The sequence below is a fragment of the Dermacentor albipictus genome, chromosome 3, assembly GCF_038994185.2.
Source record: "Dermacentor albipictus isolate Rhodes 1998 colony chromosome 3, USDA_Dalb.pri_finalv2, whole genome shotgun sequence".
NCBI classification, from domain to species: domain Eukaryota; kingdom Metazoa; phylum Arthropoda; class Arachnida; order Ixodida; family Ixodidae; genus Dermacentor; species Dermacentor albipictus.
In genome coordinates this window covers 57,875,285-57,897,014 of record NC_091823.1, presented here as the reverse complement: position 1 = coordinate 57,897,014, position 21,730 = coordinate 57,875,285, and the positions used below count along the sequence as shown (strand labels likewise).

General features: G+C 46.0%; 1 protein-coding gene across 1 annotated transcript in view; it reads right to left on the bottom strand.

Moving 5' to 3' along the window:
* LOC135898687 (cytosolic non-specific dipeptidase-like) overlaps nt 1–21,730 on the bottom strand; it is a 42,728-nt gene continuing 20,998 nt past the window's right edge. The window contains exons 10-13 of the mRNA XM_065427784.1: nt 20,779–20,950; nt 16,072–16,157; nt 2,408–2,574; nt 1–294 (exon numbers count right to left, since the gene is read on the bottom strand). Coding sequence (XP_065283856.1) covers nt 247–294; nt 2,408–2,574; nt 16,072–16,157; nt 20,779–20,950 — 473 coding nt within the window. The 3' untranslated portion in view covers nt 1–246. The remainder of the gene's footprint in view (nt 295–2,407; nt 2,575–16,071; nt 16,158–20,778; nt 20,951–21,730) is intronic.

Below are 21,730 nucleotides of genomic sequence, written 5' to 3'. Positions count from 1 at the left end.
TAATTATATAAAAATATTTTAATATGACAATTTCTGTATCGCGAATGTCCGAAGAAGGCAAAAAAAAAAAAATCCTCCTGCGAGCAAAATACTACCGGGTCAGATTCTGATTTCCAATTGCGCGGCACAGGATCCCTCCCGTAGTGCGGGCTCCGAAATGTCGACAGCGGATTTCTCGGGCCTTGTACCGGTTTGTAGGTGGACTTCCATTGTGGAGTCGGTGCCTCGATCGCGGTACAGGATCGCTCAGGAGAGCTTGGACAGTTCGAACATGTACGCTGCGAACAGCTTCGCCTGTAATGCAGCATCAGAAACACATTGGTAAAGTAAAAAGTAGACAATAGGAAATATCGTTTAGAGATACGACTACATTGTCGAGCCCTTATATTATCACGCTGTGAAATTGTGGCTCTAAAATAAAGCCTCCACGTAATTCCCAGTTCAGAAGGGGATGGTGGTGAAAATAAAGCTTTTTACAGTTGGGTCTGGCGACAAATTTCGTAGCTCGCGAAAAGGCTTTGCAGTGTTTCACAAATGCTGTACAATCCGACGGGTATCGCCCCATAGCGGTGGAGCTTCCCACCATAATAGCGCAATCATGGAACAGCCACGCGTCTTTCAGACACAAAATGCCTGAATAGCGTTTGCGACGCGTAGTGTCTGAAGGAGACGAAGGCGATGGCGTGATTCCGCCCCACTTCAATTAGATCGACGAAATGATAGCAGGAACTTGCCGCGGGCCAGCTGCTTGCTCCCGTAAATTTATTTCACTTTAATGCGACAGTAGTCGAGAGTTCTAAAAAAAGACTCGCTGTGTCGGTAGGCCGTCTTCGTCTCGTTTTCATTGATTGATTGATTGATTGAAAACTTTATTATTCCACCAAGCTGGGGGGCCCGCCTCTTAATCTACACGTAGGTAGGGGGGGGGGGAGGATGAAGCAGTCCCCGCGCGTTGAGGACGGTGAGTCTTCACGGCCTCAACGGCCAGGCGAATTGCTCGACGCTGGTCGTCTCCAGCCTCGCTCTGGAGCAAGGCCTCCCAGGCTTCTCTACTGTCAATGTTTTCCTTGGCCCCTGGGGTGCTAGCACATTCCCATATTATATGGTCTAGCGTATCTTTTTGCTTACAAATTTTCAACCTACCCATGACATAACCGTCGCAATATGGCGGAGAGAAACGAAACTTCTCCCGCTACGGCCTCTACTGCCAAATGGGTATCGAACTGCTGCCCTCGCCGCAGCGTGCAGTACGAAGCCGGACGTGCTAACCACTGACCGATCGCGCTACGCTCGGCTTGGTAACTTGTGCGGGGTTTTGTGCGCCACGCAAATCCCGAGAGTCGTGGCGTCAGTGCATGGATTTGAAAGGTCACGGCCGGATGTAGCGGATGGAGACGGCGTGGCGCTCATCGCGACTGAAGGTGGCAGAGGCCGCTGTGAGAGCACGGTTCCGTCGCACGCAAGAGAGTTCAAAGCTCGTAGAAATCGCTGAAGCCCGCGGTTACTTCATTTTTTTTTTAAAGATTTCGCGTACTCTCTTAGGCAGCACGTTTGCTCGTGCCTAATCAAAGTGAACGCATATCGCTGGGCGCACGAGAAGTCTGAAAGATTGAGCTAAGTATAAAACCAGAAATAGTCCCGTAACAGGAGTCGTAAGCAATTAATTTGTTCTTATGGAGCGTAATGATATAGTAGAACACATCCGCTATTACAATAACGGCAGTCAACCGGCGCAGGAGGAAATGCAACGAGAAACGTCTGAAATATAAAGTGTTAGTCGAAGCTCGGCTGCGTCTCTCATCGAAGGCTTTCGAAGCATCGATAATGACGCTCACATACCATGCATTTGAAGTCTGCTCGTTAGCCCTGAAATGGGTGATGGAGCTTGCACTTCTCGCTATCACATTTAACATGTATATAACTTCAAAGATTAGGCACTTAGCTGAGTATGGGATCAGTTAAGCGCCACGGAACCGGTAGCAAACATAAAAAGACAGTGACGCTATTGTATGCCAACGGATGGAGCCTTTATGCACACGTCCAAATGGTAATGCGGCACGCGTTCCTCTGTATAAGCGCGTTGACCATGGCTTCCGGCAAGGAATGCCACATGGTAGGCAAAGTGGCAAATTCTTCTCAAATTCACTTACAATCTTGTAAATGATAAATGAAGAAACGTTTAGGATAACCACAGGCTTTGCGGAATAGCTGTACGTGTCCGCTGCAGCGCTCATTTCAGTAGATGTAACAGCCGGTTGCACAGAAGAAGGTGTCGCACTACGACTATGCACATAGAAATAGCGATGCCGAATCGCTCATATCTGACGGTCAAATATTAGATGCATAATATATCAGAAGAATGCACGCGTTCATACTACATGCTATCGCGCTGCGGCTGGTCACTGACCCCTGCGACGAGGTCTTCGATCCGGAGGTACTCGTCCTTTGAATGGAATCCGCGGCCGGCGGGGGTCATGCTCAGCATGACCAGGTCGGGGCACACGTGCTTGTGCAGATAGCCGGCCGCAGTCACGCTCCCGCCTTCACGGGTCAGGTCCGGCCTCACGCCGTACGCTGTGCGACAGTGAACGAGTGACAACGCGTTGTTAGTGCGATAGCAATTATATGAATGCTCCAGGCGCATTTCTGCAGTCTCCGTGATGTTCGGTATAAAGCCCAAATGTGATAACATCGTCGGCGCGGAGTGAAAACGTGGGAGGGTGAGCCGACGATGGAGGCCCAATCTCGCACACGGAAGGGAGGAAAGCGGGGAGGATGCGCGCCGTCTTCGGTCGCGCGCAACGCTCCGGAGGGGAGAGAATTCTGCTACGTTCTTGTTTACCTTCGCGTCAGCAAATTTTATGTGCTTATGCATTTTGCTCCATGAGCTGTAACTCTATTTACTTTGGTTTGTCCATTATCACTTGTGCTAATGTATAACCGTCTAGTCACTGCCGTTGTTAGTTTCCTACTCATTACCAACGGGCAAGCTTTAGTCAGATGGAAATAACACCTTTTGCCTGCCCTTTCGCTCTATTGCTTGTAAATGAGTGCATGCAATAAGGACGTTTTACATTATTAGTAAAATAACTTGTCATGTGTTAGTAAATTGCCCTTCTGCAATACGAAAACAGTCACTCTCACAAGCTCACCGTGACGCCATAGATTTTGACGGGGACTGCCCGGCCTAGTTAATGTTTTATTGCTAACGATGGACTACACTGTAATCTAACGCAGCGAAAGATTGAAAGTGTGAAGTTTCAGAAACTTTTAATAAGCCATAAGGGCCAAGATACGAAAAAACACCTTGAAATCTGTGACGTTGGTTTGTAATCCAATAAATAAAGCTGCGACCATCATATTTTTTAGTAAGCCCCCTATTACCGCGAAATAAACTAGAGTTCTTAATTAACTATTCGTCTAAACTGATATCTTGTTTCTTTAAAGCCAAGAAAAAAATACAGAGTCTTACCATCAAGGGAGGATTAACAAAACAGAAATGAATAAAAAAATACACGAAAGAATACTGGAGACGTCAACGTGAAGTTTCTGCAGTTGTTCTCAATGGCGTCATGAATTTCGATAGCGTATGCTTTGGGATAGATAGGCGTCTTTCGATATAGATGACATTTTATTTTGAATGTAAGCGAATGTCCGAGCAGTGAACTTTTGTGACCTTCTTATCGGCAAAAAGCGACTGAAGCAAAAATACCGTGAAATTCATGACAGTTGCATGGTGGCATGGTTTGGGCGGGAAGTGTGAATGTGTAAGTCTGGCCTGGTAGTTTCTTTTCTGTTAATGAACATTCTTTGGCCAAAGAAGTGTGAGTAGTGTTTTAAGTGAGTAACCAGGGCCAGCATATAGAGATTTAATATTGTTGCTTGTGGCTCCTGCAAGCAGTTTCACAAGAGGCGACGCAATAGCCCTGGTCACTATTTCCGGTGTTCCTTAGACTTCCCGTAATCTTTGTATATCGGATGTGGCGGATGGCACAAAACCATTTCCTTGAGGAACATTACTTGAACAGTACTTGCATGAAATCTTGAGATGCATACAGAATATTAAACAAATCATTAATTAGCTTACCTACTATATTGCGGCGCATACTGTACTTCACCAATTGTAGCCGGTCAGTTTGCAAGGACTATCCACTTAGAATTAATTCTGCCGATGACAGCAGTTTTGATATATTTAATCCCAAACTGCGCGACGACATACACTGGCGATCCAGTTATTCTCGAGCTTCAATGCATAAAAGTGGCGCTTTCTTCAAATAATAATGGGAACAAGACTCTATCTCTGGTATCGTCAACAGAATTCATTCCACGCGGATATGTTTTGCAAGCTAACCGGTTTGAATTAATAAATTTTAATATATGCCTCAAGATACACAGCTAAAACTTAATTAGTTGAATTTCGTTAATTATTCAATAACTTATATTGATTTATTGTACAGAAAGTAACCTCTTCCTATTCGAGCAATGCAGATCAAGGAGTAGCATTGTGCTATCTGATGGTGTTATTCCCATCTGACTAATTGATTGATTGATTAGTAGAGTTTATTGGCGCAAGGGCCAGATGTGGCCAAAGAGTGCCAAGTCGATGATCAGTGCTTCTCAATGATATGTGAGTGTTAATTGCGAGGAGTAATAAAACACGGCTGTATAGTGGCCTAAAATATTCACTAAAATGTGCAAAACATGCATGTGGTGCAATGAAGATGTAAAAGGACCTAAAATTTATTCGCTCTGAAGTGCATAAAATAAGAATATCTACATATTAAAAATGACAGTGATTGATCGTTTCTCTGATGACAATAGATGTTCCACGAGATAGGGATGATCAGTAAAATATGTAGAATCTGTAGCACTAGTGCCTCAGCAAGGCCTTGAAAGCAAGGGCTGGGAGACACGTGCTCTAAATAATGGTTTCGTTGCAGCTACGACCTCCAGGTGGAGGCTGTGCTACAAGTAGCCTGGCCAAATCACTTGTAAGGTGTCCGTTTCAGTTAGAAAGTTTAATACTGATTGAAAAGTAAAAAGGGGTTCATTGCTGAGAAAGAATGCTGGGTGTAACGGTGTGTGTTGGAGATAAGCAGAGGGAAAGTGCTTTTTTCTTTCTGCCTCTATTTCTGTGCATTGTATAAGAACATGGATAACTGTAAGCCTCTTGCTATATTTGGTACATGTCGGAGGTTCGCTTCCCGTCAAAAGGTAGGAGTGAGTGGCATAAGTATGTCCTATTCTTAACCTACAAAGAAGCACTTCCTTATGTCTTGCTGTTCTTTCAGATATCCAGTTGCCTAATTTTGGTTTGATAACGTGTAGCTTATTCTCTACTGCATTATCCCATTGGTCCTGCCAGTGCTTCCTCAGTTTGTGGCGTAAGAATGGCTTAAGTTCTGTAGCTGCTATGGGTTTATTCACATCCGTTTCATTAAAGATGACTGACGTTGCACTTTCGTCAGCAGCTACATTACCTTTTATACCCCTATGGCCAGGCACCCAACATATGACTATGTTTTGGTTGTATGTTAAGCCTAAGCATAGTTCTGTGTATAGATTATTAAAAATAGGGTTTTTATGTTTTCGAAAACTCATTAAGGCCCTTATTACGCTTAATGAGTCTGTGAAAATGATGGCCTTATTGAGATTTGTTTGTCTGATATGTTTTACAGCAGAGAGTATCGCGTACGCCTCAGCCGTGAAAATACTTGTGTTGGGATTTAGAGAATCCGAGGTGGAAAAACATGGCCCAAGAGCTGCATACGCGACACCAGCAGATGATCTGGAAGCATCTGTATAATATTCCGCACAGCAGTACTTCGCTTGGAGTTCGAGGAAGTGTGACTGTATGTGTGCCTCTGGTGCATGTTTTGTTATTTCGACAAAAGAGATATCGCATTGCATGGTCTGCCATTCCCAAGGAGGTGGAAGGCGAGTGGGAGGCATAAGGATATTTTCCGGGATATGGATGTTTGTTTCTTCTGCCATTGCTTCCAAGCGTAGGCTCAAAGGAGTTCTAATACGTGGGCGGTTAGTGTAAAGTCTGGAAGCGGACAGGTCGCTAACTATGGAATGACATGGATGCTCGGTGTCTGATTTTACCTTGGTGTAGTATGCAAAACTTAGGAATGTTCTGCGTTGGTGTAAGGACCATTCGTTGGCTTCAACGTACAGACTTTCAACAGGGCTAGTTCTAAAGGCGCCTGTTGCCAGTCGTATACCGAGGTTGTGGATTGGGTCGAGAATCTTTAGCGCACTCTCAGTTGCCGAATGGTACACCACGGCTCCGTAGTCGAGGCGTGATTGTACGAGACTCTTATACAGGGTAAGCAGACACTTCCTGTCACTGCCCCAGGTTGTTCGAGAGAGCAGCTTGAGGAGGTTCATGGTCTTGAGGCACTTTTCTTTAAGATATTTTAGGTGGGGGATGAAGTTAAGTTTTGTGTCCAGGATAACACCTAAGAATTTGTGTTCAGGGCTGAAAGTTAGTCTTTCTCCATTAAGGTTAATATCGGGTTGTGGTAGCACACCTCTCTTGTTTGAAAACAGGACACATGTGCTCTTTTGCGGGTTCAATTTGAAACCATTCTCGTCCGCCCACCTTGAGAATCTATTCAAGCCAAGTTGTAGCTGCCGCTCGCAAATGCTAAGATTGCATGACCTGAACCCTATCTGTACATCGTCCACATAGACGGAATAGAAGAGTGTGCGAGTTAATACGGTGTGGAGGGAATTCATTTTAACAATAAATAACGTGCAGCTCAGTACTCCACCCTGCGGTACACCTGTCTCCTGTATGAATGGTCGAGATTGCACGTTGCCAACTCTAACACGAAATGTCCTGTCAGAGAGATAACTTTCAGCTATTCTCAGCAAGTTGCCGCGAATGCCCATTGTATAAAGATCCCGAAGGATCCCGAAGCGCCACGTAGTATCATAAGCCTTCTCCATGTCGAGAAATACTGATAATACAAGCTGTTTGTGGATAAAGGCATCCCTGATATACATTTCCATGCGAACAAGCTGATCTGTCGTCGATCTGCCTTCTCTGAAACCACATTGATATGGGTCTAATTTCTTGTTTATTTCTAGGTAGTGAACCAGGCGACTGTTTACCATCTTTTCAAAAACTTTGCATAAGCAGCTCGTCAATGCAATAGGCCTATAACTATTTGGCAAAGAAGGGTCCTTACCCTGTTTCAAAATAGGAATTATGATGGCCTCTTTCCAGGCAGAGGGAATGTGGCCGGAAGACCATATAGAATTGTAGAGACAAAGAAGGGTTTTTTGTGATTCAGACGGCAGGTGTTTTAGCATTTCATATAGGATGCGGTCAGAACCTGGGGCAGATTTGTTGCAGCTGTTTAGGGCTGCCTGAAGCTCTGCCATGCAAAAAGGTCTATTGTATGCCTCGCATTTTGTACTTTTCCGTTCTAATGGTTGTCCTTCTATTTGCCTTTTGTATCTTTGGAATGTTTCAGAATAGTGCGACGAGCTGGATATATGTTCGAAATGTGCGCCAAGAAAGTTCGCCTGATCTTCCATGCTGTCGCCTTGAGTATTCACTAAAGGCAGAGAGTAAGACTGTCGGCCCTTTATTCTATTCACTCTATTCCAAACCTTTGTTTCGTCAGTGTAAGAGTTAATGCCCGATATATACTTGTAGCGTTCCTACTTAAAGGACACAGTAAACGTAAAGCATTGCTGTGGAACTGGCGTCCATCTTGTCTACATTTTATTCTCACTTCCCTCTTCTCTTCTCCTGAACGCAGACTCCTGCGCTTCTTCATCTTCTATTCCAAGGCTCATACCGCTTCACCCTTCCAGGTTTCTTTTGCTAACCCCTCCTGGTGTAATACTTGAAAACGTTTCCAATCGAAGCACATTCAACTGAGCCACGTTCGCCAATGTACCACACAGTCTTCAATATTCCTTTCTGAGTGGCCGTCTTTGTCACAGAGTAAGGACCATAAAATTTGGCATTGGATTCTCTTACTCCTTTCCTAACTAGAATGAGGTCGGTGACTTGAATGTCTGGAATATCTGAGCAATGTCTCTTGTCAAAATTTTTTTTCATTCGTTTACGGTACCTCTCCTCCTGCGATTTCTGTTTCCTTTCCTCGACGATCTGGAGATTTTCTAATAGCCCAAGTTCACGGTCCGCCTGAAGAATAGGGGTTTCTCCTGAAGAAGCGAATTGCGGGCTGCATCCCAAGCCGCTGGTGTAGGAGCGATTGTGATGTCTTACAGCTGCTTCTAAAGAGCATTTCCAACCACCAGGGAAACTATCGTACATCCTGATGTATTGTTTAACATCTCGTATAGCACGCTCTGCAAGCCCATTCGCTGCGGGATGGTATGGCGCACAGAACTGGATTGATATATTATGGTCTCGAGCCCATCTTGCTAGCTTTTCGCTCTTGAACGCTGGACCGTTGTCACATACAATTGTCTTGGTTGTCCTAAACATATCCCGTTCGAGAAGGGCGATGACACTATTCGCATCTTCTTTTCCTGCCCGTGCCGCGACCATCCTGGTGCATTCATCTATGGCCAGAAGAAAAGCTTGCGTTTTTCGGACTCCTTCTCGTTTCTTATTTAGCTCGGCGAAATCCAGGTGTATAACTTCAAAAGGCACGTTTGAGTGGCAAGGTATTATCATGGCGTCCGTAGGCTGCTTATATTTCACTTTGTTGATTTGACAAATGTGGCATGAACGAACGTATCGATTGACGTCGTCTTTCATGTGAGGCCACGTAAATCTCTTGACTAGCTTGTTGTAGGTGCGCCAAAATCCGTCGTGTCCTCCAGATTCTGGGCTATCGTGGTACAAATAAAGCACCCTGGAAACCAGCGTTGGCGGGACTTGATAGCGACCTTCCCTAAAAATCAATTGTTCAGTGCCTTCCCACAATTTAATTTCATTGATTTCTGCCGATTGTTCGTTGTTGACCTGTATCATCAGTCTAGACAATGCATCTGCATCAGTCAAAAGGGGTCCAGGTCTGTGGGAGATGGTGAAATCGAACTGCTGCAAATAGTTCACCCATCTGGCGATACGTCCCTTAGGTTGGGTCATATTCAAGAGATGAGTGAGGGCTTGGTGATCGGTGAACAAAGTAAACTTCGCACCTTCTAGGTACGTACGGAAGTACTGAATTGCTTTGAGGACTGCAAGAGCTTCCTTTTCAGTAGTGGTGTAGTTGACTTCAGGTGGCTTGAGGGTGTAGCTGTAGTAACCTACTACGTGTCGCTTTTCTCGGCCGGATGCTTCTGGACATTTCTGGTACAAGACTGCACCTGTCCCATAGTGTGAGGCGTCGGTATTCAGTTCAAAGGGTAAAGTGAAATCTGGTATGCGTAGAATAGGGTCAGCAGATATTCTGTGCACCAGATCACGGTAGACTCTCTCACATTCCTCATTCCACTCAAATGGAACTTCTTTCTGTGTTAGGCGCGTGAGGCATCTTGTTTTGATGGCAAAGTCTTTTATGAAGAGCCTGAAATGTCCTGCTAATCCCAAAAATACACGCAATGAGTGTACGTCATATGGTTTTACCAGTTGGGAAATCCTCTCGACGGACTCTTGTTTCGTGCTTTTGGTAGTCCCATCAAAGACTCTTCCAAGAAACACCACTTTTCTTTGAAAGAACGCACTTTTCTTAAAATTAACCTTGAGGTGTGCCAAGCTCAAGGCATTTAATACCTGGGACAGGTGTGCCTGATGCTCCGTCTCTGTTTTGGAGAAGACGATAATATCGTCTATGTACACGTTACAAAAGACACCTAGGAAAGGCTTCAGGACTTCGTTCATAATCTTCTGGAACCATGCTGGTGAGTTTTTCCAGCCGAAAGGAAGCCGCTTATACTCGTACAGGTCGAAGGGCGTGATAAAAGCAGTGTGCATTTTTGTTTCTTCGGTTAGCGGGATCTGCCAGAAACCTTTGCACAAGTCAATACGTGAAAAACATCGGCAACCACCTGTCTCATCTATAATCGTGTCTATCTTCGGCATGGGAAATGGTACAAGTTCTGTCTGTCGGTTGAGAACCCTGTAATCTGTGCACAGTCTGAAAGTTCCATCTTCTTTCGGCGCAATAGTTATGGGAGAGGCGAAGGGTGACACTGAAGGCCGGATTATATTGGCGTCTAGCATCTCCTGCAATTCCTTCTTCAACCATATCTTGCGCTCTCTTGACATGTTGTAAGGTGATTTTCGGATGACGGTCTTGTCGGTGAGTTCGAAAGGCACCTTGTGTGACGTCATCGCCGGTGGATAGCTTCCTATGCATACTAGTTCAGGATAGGTCGTTGCAATATCCTCCGCGCAATTGACAACTCGCAGGTTATCCTTTCTATCCGGCTGTGTCTCTTGCCTTGATAGTCCTTCCACTAAAACCGCATCGTCCCAGTATACGTTGATTTTTAGTTTCTTTATATCTGGTCTGGATAGCAGAAAGTCATACGTCACCCCCTCAATCACCAGTACTTCACTCGCTATTTCATGACCTTGGAACTCGATGTTTACTGAGGCCCACTGATTATGCATTGTCACTTTTCCATCGTAGCCTTGCACCCGTAGTACTCTTCCACTATGCAGGTGACTTGCATCTACCAGCTTGGCATTTATTATAGACACAGAAGCACCGCTGTCAACCAAAGCCATCATGTGTCTGTTTCCCACTTTCACAGGGATGTGAAGTAGGCTAGAGCAAGTTAAATAAACAGTCTCAGTTGTGGTCATCGGGTCGGACTGATCACCCTTGTTTATCAGTTTTTTGTCGTCGGAGCCTCTTCAGCGTCCGAAAGTAGGGGAACAGGGTCGCTGTCGATGTTATGCACCCGACCTCTGGGAGCGCGCCAACCCAAGCTCTCTGTGCCGCCTGCAAGGCGGCGCGGTTCTCGCTGATTACGGCTTGACCAATCCGTGCCGGACCGTGTGAAGTGACCGCTTGAGCTAGCGTTTATATTTTCTTCTGAAGTAAATGATATGTCGTGAAGGCACTCCAGGAGCCCTTCCATAGTTTTAGGTGACCGTAGTTGCACTTGCTTCAGGACTTGCGCGTGCAGTCCGTGCATTATTAGTGCTACTACGGCAGACGGAGGAAGCATAGGCTCGGCCAGCTTTAAAAGGCGGCATTTGTCAATGAAATACTCTACGAGGGAGCCTTGCTTGAATTTGAAATTAAGCGCGGCGTCCCACCTTTGCACTGGGTTGCTTCGGAATGTCGTCAAGAATTTTTCTTTCCACTGATTCCAAGAGTTGCCAGCCTCTTCAATAATGTGCAAATCATACCACTTCCGTGCAACACCGCTTAAGTAACTACGCATGTTAGTAATCTTGTCCTCATTAGAGTGCCAGTTGTTCTTTCCAGCGGCATATTCATAGAATTCAAGCCAACCTTCTGGACTTGATGACATGCCGTCGAATGCATCAGGTTCTACAAATTTAGTCACTGGCTTCTCAGCGTTTAAAGAGCTTATAAGCGATGTCACCAGCTGGTTTTGTTGCGAAATCTGTTCTTGTTGTAGCCGAAGTGCTTTCAAAACGAGGCTCACCTCTTCCGTCGACGACTGTGATCCAGAGTCCTTCCGACGCATCGGTTGAAGAACTAATTCGTCGAAGATCACCAGAGGCAAGTTCACGTTCACAGCACCCTTCCGACGTAGTTCATCAGGGTCCATGGAAGCCTTCTCTAAAACCAGGTTCATGAGTTCTGCCGAGTTGAGTTCGCGAGGTAGTTCCACCGCTGGTTCATCTTCAGCTTGGTATCTCGAAAAGATGATCTTGTCCGCGGAGGTCTCCTCAAGGAAAAATCTCACCCACATGTTGGAGTTCGCTGTCGGCTGCGCCAAAATAATGTAGCGTTCCTACTTAAAGGACACAGTAAACGTAAAGCATTGCTGTGGAACTGGCGTCCATCTTGTCTACATTTTATTCTCACTTCCCTCTTCTCTTCTCCTGAACGCAGACTCCTGCGCTTCTTCATCTTCTATTCCAAGGCTCATACCGCTTCAATACTTTCTCCAACTCTCTCTTCTAGCTTGTCGCCGCGTTCTTCGACCCTGGGATTTGACCTGCTTGAAATTAACTAGATTTTCTGCTGTCGGAGAATCCCGAAGTAAAGCCCATGCCTTGTTTTGCTTCTTTCGCGCTTTTCGACACTCATCGTTCCACCACGGAAGACGGCGTTTTGTGGACAATCCACTTGTTACAGGGATACATTTGGAGGGTGTGAAGGAGAAAAACCGTAAAATATTCAACCGCAGCGTCCATGCTTAAAGCACACATGTCGTCCCAGGATAAAGTAGCAAGATTTTTGAACTTCTCCCAGTCAGCTGAGTCAGTTCTCCATCGAGGTAGTTGTGGAAGGCATTCATTAGACATTGGTGTGCTTAGAACCACAGGGAAATGGTCACTCCCGTAAGGGTTTTTAATAACTTTCCATTTAAAGTGGGGTAGAAGAGTTGGAGATGCAATGCTATGATCTATTGAGGAGTATGTTTTGTTTGCCAGATTGTAATACGTGGGCTCCTTCCCATTCAAAAGACATGCCCCTGAAGAAAAAAGGAATTGTTCAATCAGGCGACCTCTCGCGTCGCAGCGCGAGTCGCCCCATAGGTTGCTGTGTGCATTTAAATCTCCAAGCACAAGATATGGTTCGGGTAACTGATCTATTAATGTTTGGAATTCGTGTTTGTGAAGCTGAAAATGCGGCGGTATGTATAAAGAGCAAATGGTTATCAGTTTATTTAAAAGTACAGCACGAACGGCCACTGCCTCAAGGGGTGTTCGTAGCCGTAGGTGTTGACAGGCTATAGATTTGTCAGCTATGATGGCTACGCCGCCGGATGATGCGAGGGCATCATCGCGATCCTTCCGAAAAATAACATACTGACGTAGGAAGTTTTTATGATTAGATTTCAAGTGAGTCTCCTGGACACACAGCACTTTTGGAGTTTGTTCTTTAAGGATTTCTTGGACATCGTCGAGGTTGCAAGGCAGGCCTCTGATATTCCACTGAATAATTAGTGTATCCATATTAACATAAATGTTGTGCTATGTGTCAAGGAGAATGGATTTGATTTAGCTTACAGCGCCCTTTTTAGGCCCTGTAATTGGAGTTTTGTCTTTCCTGGAGCGGTCGACAAAGTCGCGCCGCTCCTTAGGCGTCAACTGCGCCTTCTGACTGGGTGTTGTGTCCATAGCCTCTTGAGAGGCACTGGACACGCGCTCTTGCGAGCGGTGAGTTTTCCGCGAAGGCCTTGTCTCTAAAGACAAGGCCTTGGAGCCCACCGCCCTGGTGGTTGGTGGGCTTGTCTTGACCTCGGAGCTGGGCTGACTGGTGCCAGCACCAGCAGAGGCCTCCACTGTGGACAATTTCGGGAGAGGTAGGGCAGCCTTCGCTGCTCCCACCGTGGGGGCGGGTGGCGTTGCCGCACGCTCGCTATGCGTGGCGCTGGCGTCCGCCAAGTGCCGTTGTGGTACTGCCCCCCGACGTACCACTTCGGCGAAAGATGTGCTCTGTGCAAATGTTGGTGAGATGCGCTGTCTTGCTTCTCTGAAAGTTATGTTTTCTTTTACCTTTATCGTAATTATTTCTTTTTCTTTTTTCCAGACTGCGCATGATCGAGAATATGCAGGGTGGCCACCGTTACAATTACTACAACGGGGCTCAGCCTTACAGTCATCTGCAGAGTGATCATTGGTGCCGCATTTCGCACATGTTAGCCGCCCTCGGCAGCTCTGAGAAGCATGACCAAACCTCTGGCATTTAAAACATCGTCGAGGGTTTGGGATGTATGGTCGTACTCTGAGTTTGGTATATCCAGTTTCTAATGTCTCTGGTAGTGTGCTAGAGCCAAAGGTAATAATCAGGTGCTTAGTTGGCAGTTCCTTGTTGTCACGTCTAATTTTTATTCTTTGTACACTTATTACGTTTTCATCCTTCCATCCTTCCAGGAGTTCTTCATCGGTCAAGTCCATCAAGTCTATGTCAGAGATTACGCCTTTGGCTGTATTCATGGTTCGGTGTGCTGTCACACTGACAGGGATGTCTCCAAGTTGTACAAGGTTTGTTAGCTTGTCGTGTTGTGCTTTGTCTTTTAGTAATAGGTCCCCACTGGCCAGCTTGGTGATCTTATAGCCGCCTCCAATGGTCTCTGCGATATGCTTCGCGACAACGAATGGTGAAATAGTTCTTGCTTTGTTGTCGGGTTTGTCACTGTGGACAACATGAAATTTAGGGAAAGTCTGAGTGCCTTTTAGAAAAAACTGAAACGTAGCATCGGTGCGCCCCCTTTTAGAGGGACGATCGGTACAGAAGGGGTTGGAAGTTCCCATGAAATGTGTTGTGTATTCAGCGACGATGCCAGTCACCCACCACCGAGCCCAACAAGGGGACACGGCAGGGTATGCGGTGAAGCAAACCCTACCATGCCAACTGTACATCGTCGCTATAACCACATATGTTATAACCAAGGTAGGTCATAGCACACCAGGTTAACCCTCGCCGCCAGGAATATTGGAAGTTATCAGAAGAAAAAGAAGACAGGAAAGACTAAAAGTGAGAGGGAAAGACGAAGGTGTGCGAAGAGAGAGACAGGAAAAGGCGACTGCCGATTTCCCCCGGGTGGGTCAGTCCGGGGGTGCCGTCTATGTGAAGCAGAGGCCAAAGGGGTGTGTTGCCTCCGCCGGGGGGCCTTAAAGGTCCAAACACCCGGCATTGGCTCAACCCCCAGGATCCCCCTTTCCCCGGACACGGCTAAGCCGCGCACGGCTACACGCGGGAGGGTCCAACCCTCGTGTGCTCGGGTCCGTGGTGTCGCAACACACCAAACGCCTGCTTCCGCAGACGCCCCTGCGGGGCTCCCATCTGACTAAAGCTTGCCCGTTGGTAATGAGTAAAAAACATAATATACATAAGTAAATAATCCCAATTATCGCTTACCCCTTGACGGAATGAGTAAGACATTATGGCGTGTGCCATACCTCGATGTATAGACAGTAATAGTTCATAGTCACAAATGTATACTTTTTCTGCCCTCAGACGCCTCATGCATAAGAGAGCCTCGCGATTACTCGAGGCTCTCTCACAACAAATTATTGTGTCAACGTAGGATAATGATAACGCTTACAGAAAAGTGGTAAGCGTGCAACCATGCTAGAAAATGACAATAAACGGAGACAGGGATTGCTTTTCATTCTGTGATAATGGCGGTTGTGTAAAAATTTTAGAAAACAAAAATGTAAAACATCGCTACTTAGAGCAAGTTCCGATGAATAAAGTTATTTTGGCTGGGGTGCCCCAAAGAAGCAGCATAGTAGATGAATTGTGCATGTACTAGAGTCTTACAGGTATTTAAGGTGCTATGGCGCCCTAGAAAACATACGACGTAGGTAATAATAATAATAATAATAATAATAATAATAATATTTGGGGTTTTACGTGCCAAAACCACTTTCTGATTATGAGGCACACCGTAGTGGAGGACTCCGGAAATTTGGACCACCTGGGGTTCTTTAACGTGCACCTAAATCTAAGCACACGGGTGTTTTCGCATTATGACGTAGGTAGGACAACATGAATTTAGAGTTATGACAACGTGAACTAGGTGCGAATTGGACCATCATTGGTTAACGGAAATAATAACACGTAGATATTGGCACAAAAAGAGATGTTGAAGTAGGGACGGTAATTTCTCTATCGGCATCATGCACACTGTGTCTGGTATTTTACTTTCTGTCGCGCTCTTGCTGCTCCTTATCCAACGAAGTACTTGATTCCAACATTATTACTAGACACGAGAATGCTGATCAAAGGTCCAGAAGTACTTTCCCTGCAGTGACGTGGCCAATTTTGTCGTCAGTAATGCTCGTGTTGGGGCTACTTGGAACATGTATGCGTTAAGCCCACAACGTGTGTGTTTGTGTGCATGTTTAAGTGGCTGTCGTATAACACTACGATGCTGTATGTAGCCCAGTAGTTTGCTAAATAATATAAGCTATACACAGACAAGCCTCGGTGAGGCGTTTGTCGTTTTAAACACTGTTAAAGAGCTCACTGTGGCGCATGGCAGCCGCAGCGGCCCTGATGTGGGGCCTCTGAGGTTCGCTGATCCATGTCTCAGTGCCCTGCGTCATCGTCACCCTGGAAACAGAAGGAACAGCCGTGAGGAACATCACTATTATGCAAGTTCCCATCCAACAGTGAGATTCTCCTTCTAAGGCAAAAGAGCCCGCTCATGTTACCTCTGAATCATCACAACTAATCGCAGTTACGTTGAACAGTAGTAAATGGTCTGCCTTGTCAGGGTATTCACGGCTATCCTGTATAATGGCAGTTACAATGCACACATCGCGCACGTCGAGTGGCTGTAGCGCTCCGCTGCCGAGCGAAATGTGGCGGGTTCGTTTCCTGGCAGCGCAGCGGCCGCCTTTCAAATGCGGGCGGGATGCGCTCATATTCAGTACAGTGCTTACCGAGCTCCAGATTTTCCATATCATCAATATTAAAGTAAAGCTACACGACTTAGAATCATAATGTACTGAAATCACACTGGAAACTGTAGCTTTACAACATTTTCGTATGAGTGAAAGCCAACATTCTAGAACCAGCCTATCAGATGATTCTTTTTTCAGTCATTCTGGTTTACTCTGAGTCGTCTCACATTTTGAAGCAGATGTTCTTGCCAAATAGAGAGCCCTAGGATATGGTGACACCACAACTGCGTAAAAGTTTTTTCGGCAACAAAACCTCAGTGACACATTACTAAAATGTTACACGCGCGCAGGAATAGACAGCAGAAAAGCGTCGCAAACACGACAAATTGCTAGACTACTTTCGTTCTTGTATAAGTTCTACCTATATGATCTTAGAATGTGGTGTTCACTCTACCGATGGCAGCACTACAACACCAGTATTTGTAGCGGAAAGTGCAGAATGGTAAAATAAATATCCGTGAAGACTTCTACGAAAGCATTATCATGGTAGCTGCTTCAAGCCATCAAATTGAAAAATGACAGGAAGAGTAGCGAGCTTGCTCCCCTGCAAAGTTCTAGTGTGCTCTTTCAGAGTGATGTAGCATATTAACTCTAGGGTTTTTGATCATACTCTACTATTGGTTAAATGCTTGAAATGTGGTTCTGGCGCAAGGACAACTAAGATAAAAGAAGAAACAGAAAGAACGCCAAATTCGTTGGCGTTCTTTTTGTTTCTTCTATATATAGCGGATATATATATATATATATTCCGCTGAAAGCATCGACGAGCCCGTGCCAGCTATACCGTTCCAAGGAAAATACTGTTGCCTTACAGTGATACCTCTCTTTCATATGAAAAGACCCAAAAGCCTGCAAATGGAGTCTTATAGACAATAAAGAGCAGTCATACAGGTAAAATGCTTTAGAAAGAGCGGCCAACGTTTAGATAGAGGGACCTATCTACGTGAATGGCATCCTTGTCGTGATTAGAGTGCTAATTTCATGCGGTTAGGGGAGTGTCGTCGCGTGGTGTCGCCATTATCGTTGGCAACCTGTTGTGAAAGCCAGGGAAGCCACGCTACATAATAAAATAATAAAGTAGAGTGTAACACCTTTTATAGCCATGATCGTATCTATAAAAGTGTTTATTTCTGTGTTTGCAATACAGAGATAAATACTTCAGCGGCGTTATAAAAACAAATGCGAGAGAAATGCGGTAGCATTACGTCACGCCTCTTCGAAATCCGGTTTCCGTTACTTAAACCGCGAAGTTGTTCAGGAGCTCACTCGACACACGTCCTGCTTCTTAAAGGAGCGAAGTGCAACTAAGGTAATACGGAGCAAACGACCGTTAGCTGCAATATTATATATATATGTGTATATATATATATATATATATATATATATATATATATATATATATATATATATATATATATATATATATATATATATATATATATATATATATATATATATATATATATATATCATAGCTCTGCACTGCGCACTTCATTATATCTTCACTCCTCGCTGAAGACGAAGCCATACAGGTGGCCTAAGGAGTCGTGAGGACGAAGGACTTGTGATACGGCTTGAGGCGATCTACGTGCAAAGTTTCGCGGCCTCGGCGACGCAGGACCTTAGGGGTCGTCAGAGGTTCGATAACTTAGTTTACCGGAAAAGTCTGCTGTAGGACTCGGCAGGGCCCATGGCATCTGGAGACAAACTTGGAGGGGACACCTGATGTCGAAGTACGAGGCACCCACCACCTAACGAGGGTGTCAGGCGAGAAGTGTTGGTGCCCGTCGTCATGACGAAATTTCTGTAGCGGTTGCTTTTGCGTTGTAAGTGAGCGTGCTAGTTGTTGACATTCTTCCGCATACCGGCTGGCTTCGGAAACCGACGTACCCTCTGACAAGTCGGGTCGGTAAGGAAGAATAGTGTCAATGTTAGACGACGGCTCCCGGCCATATATTAGAAAGAAGGGAGAAAAGCCCGTCGTTGCTTGGGTGTGCCGTATTGTATAGCGTACGTGGCATAGGGAAGGACGAAGTCTCAGTTGGTGTGGTTGGAAGCAGCATACATTGAAAGCATGTGGCCAAGAGTTCGGTTAAAGCGCTCCGTTTGTTTGCGAGTGATATGGTGGTACAGCGGTGCATAACGTGGCCTTCAGTGAGATGTTCTTGAATGACATCGGCGAGAAAGACGCGTCCTCTGTCGCCCAGGAGCTGGCAGGGAGCGCCATGACATAGAACCAAGTGTTGAAGCAAGAAAGAGGCAACATCACGAGGCGTCGCGGCTGGCAGAGCGGCCGCTTTTGCATACCTCTTGAGGTGGTCTACAGGCACAATGACCCAGCGATTGCTAGCAGCTGTGTATGGCAGAGGCCCGTATAGGTCTACCCAACCGGGTCTAAAGGTCGCGAAGGGCACGGCAAAGGTTGTATTTGTTCAGAAGAGCGGCAAGGATCAGGCTTGCGTCGTTGACATTCTGTGCAATAGAGAATGTACGTTTGCACAAAGGCGTACATACTACGCCAATAAAACGTATTACCGAGTCTGGTGTAGGTCTTGAAGATACCAGCGCGCGCGCACTCAGAATCGGCGAGAAAAGCTGCGCATACATCAGCTCGGGGATGCCGGGGTATTACTAGCAGCCATTTGCGCCCGTAGGGACGGCAGTTACGGCGATAGACGATTTCGTCATGGATGGCGAAATGCGAAGCTTATCGGCTTAGCGCTCGGGATGGTGGGCGTGCAGGCGTATCAGAGAGGTAATCTATCAAAGATGAAATCCAGGAGTCTTTGCGCTGCTCCAAAGCCATCTCGACAGAAGCTAATGGAGGAAGTTGGTCTTCTAGGACGGAGGCGCTGACAAAGTCGGCGTGGATGGGCGAGCGGCAAAGAGCACCGGCATCGGCGTGCTTCTTGCCTGAGCGTTAGACAACCCGGATGTCGTACTCTTGGAGCCTCAGTGCCTACCGGGCTAGGCGACAGGAGGGATCTTTGAGGTACGACAACGAGCAAAGTGCGTCGTGAATGGTAATGACATCGAAGGACTGACCGTACAGGTATGGACAAAATTTTGTTATGGCCCAGATTATCGCTAGACATTCTTTTTCCGCGACTGACTAATTAAATTCTAATCTTGAGAGTACGGCTCACGTAAGCAACAACATATTCCTGGTAGCCGGGCTTTCGCTGGGCGAGCACAGCGCCAAGACCAACACCGCTAGCATCCGTATGGATTTCCGTGGGAGCAGTTGGATCGAAATGGCGCAAAATCGGTGGCGCTGTGAGCAGGCGACGTAGCGTCGCAAAGGCATCATCGCAAGCCGGGGGACCACGCGGAAAGATAGTGCTCTCCCCGAAGAAGCTCTGTGAGTGGTGCCATAATCAAAGCGAAATGTCGAATGAAGCGGTGGAAGTACGAACAGGGGCCAATGAAATTGCGCAAGTCGTTTAGAGACGTGGGTCACGGGAATTCTTTAACAGCACGTAGCCTGGAGAACGCCGTCATTCGACACGAAATGTCCGAGAATGGTTAGCTTGCCTGCTCCAAACTGACTTCAAGCGATATATATATATGTACATATATATATATATATATATATATATATATATATATATATATATATATATATATATATATATATATATATATATATATATATATATATATATATATATATATATATATATATATATATATAAGTTCTATCCTCCTCTCTCTACCTTCACTATGTGATCAGCTTCCCACGCTTCCCACATGCACTTTTGTGTATTTTGACACTCTAATGCTAACGCATGAAAAAAGCAAAAAGCATGTTGCACGAGAAAGCCGCCAGGGGGAAGATTATTACGCGAGTGTTAGAGACGCGCCACATGATATGGAAGTACAACAGAATAAATCCATCGGGGGACAAGGAAATTTAGGCCACACGAGCTTCCCTTCATAGCAAGGTGACACCTCCCCCCCCCCCCCCCCCCCCCCGCTACACGATGGGCCAGCCCTGAGAAGGATAGATGTAGCTGCATTAAACAAGCGTGTCGATGATGGCAAAGACCACCATTAACAAAAAGTAAATTTTCGGTACTGTAATATTTATAAAGGTGGATGTGCGAATTTATAACAGTGCTGGATGCCTTTAGATGGGAAAATATGCGCATGTTATAAATCTTATCGTGTTTGAAGTAAGGTTGTCCCTCTATGAAACCTCATGCCGCGAAGTCCGAGGCCAATTTATCTGGTTAGATCCATCTTTAATCTCTCTCTCATGTGCTCACTTGAACTTGTTGGGGCTGTTTCGTTTGGCGAATTCCCGCTCCAAGTGACGGGTGACGCAGTCGCGCACCTTCTGGCACGTCTGGTTGGGCACCGTACGCACAGAGAACTTGCCCACCACGCGGCCGGGAATCACTGCATTCTCGCCGGGTGACCAGTGGGCGCCTTCGATGCCTGTCGAAGAGCACGGACACAAGGCTCGAGAAACATGTGCGCCGCACGCAGCGCATCCAGTGGTAGCATTTTGTGCCTCCACTCCGACTGTGGCGTTGTGTGTGTACAGCAACTTTACGAGGCAGCCACATTTGGCATGACTGAATTGACCATGCAATGAACTGCTATCGGCTAAGACAAAAACTGCAGGGGAACACGAAATATGGCACATCAACGCTACACCAGACGCACAAAATACACGCTAGACGTTGACTGGGAAACGTGAGGCCTCAGTTAACGTCTAGTGTGCATGACTGTCTCACTGTGTGCTGAGAAAACCTGAGCGAAACCTCCAACCGCTGAGGACCGAGGCTTGCTCTTTCGTACGTTGTCAGCTGAGCAATGCCAGCATGTGGCAGCACCAAGTACCCGCCGCGTTACAGCAATGTCTGGTTTGTTTAATTTTTAAGAACGTCAATTTTCTTTATGCTCTCGAAAATGTACGTACCTTTGCCACGAAGAATTATTTGTGCATGAAAGTTGCGACATTATAGCACGAGCAGGCTTTTTGTTTTTTACTGACGCCCATTGGTTACTAAATGTATGCGCAAAAAGTCAAGTGCACTGCGTAAAACACTTACTACGCACAGCTCTTGAAGCATAAAATGTATTGACTTCACAGTGATGGAATGGTCATGTAGCATAAGGCATATATACGTGAAGGCGCACTGCCAACCGATAAGTGCTGTGGCTCTTCAGTTTAGGCCCCATGTACAGCGTTGCGAAGTTTTATGTGTCGCG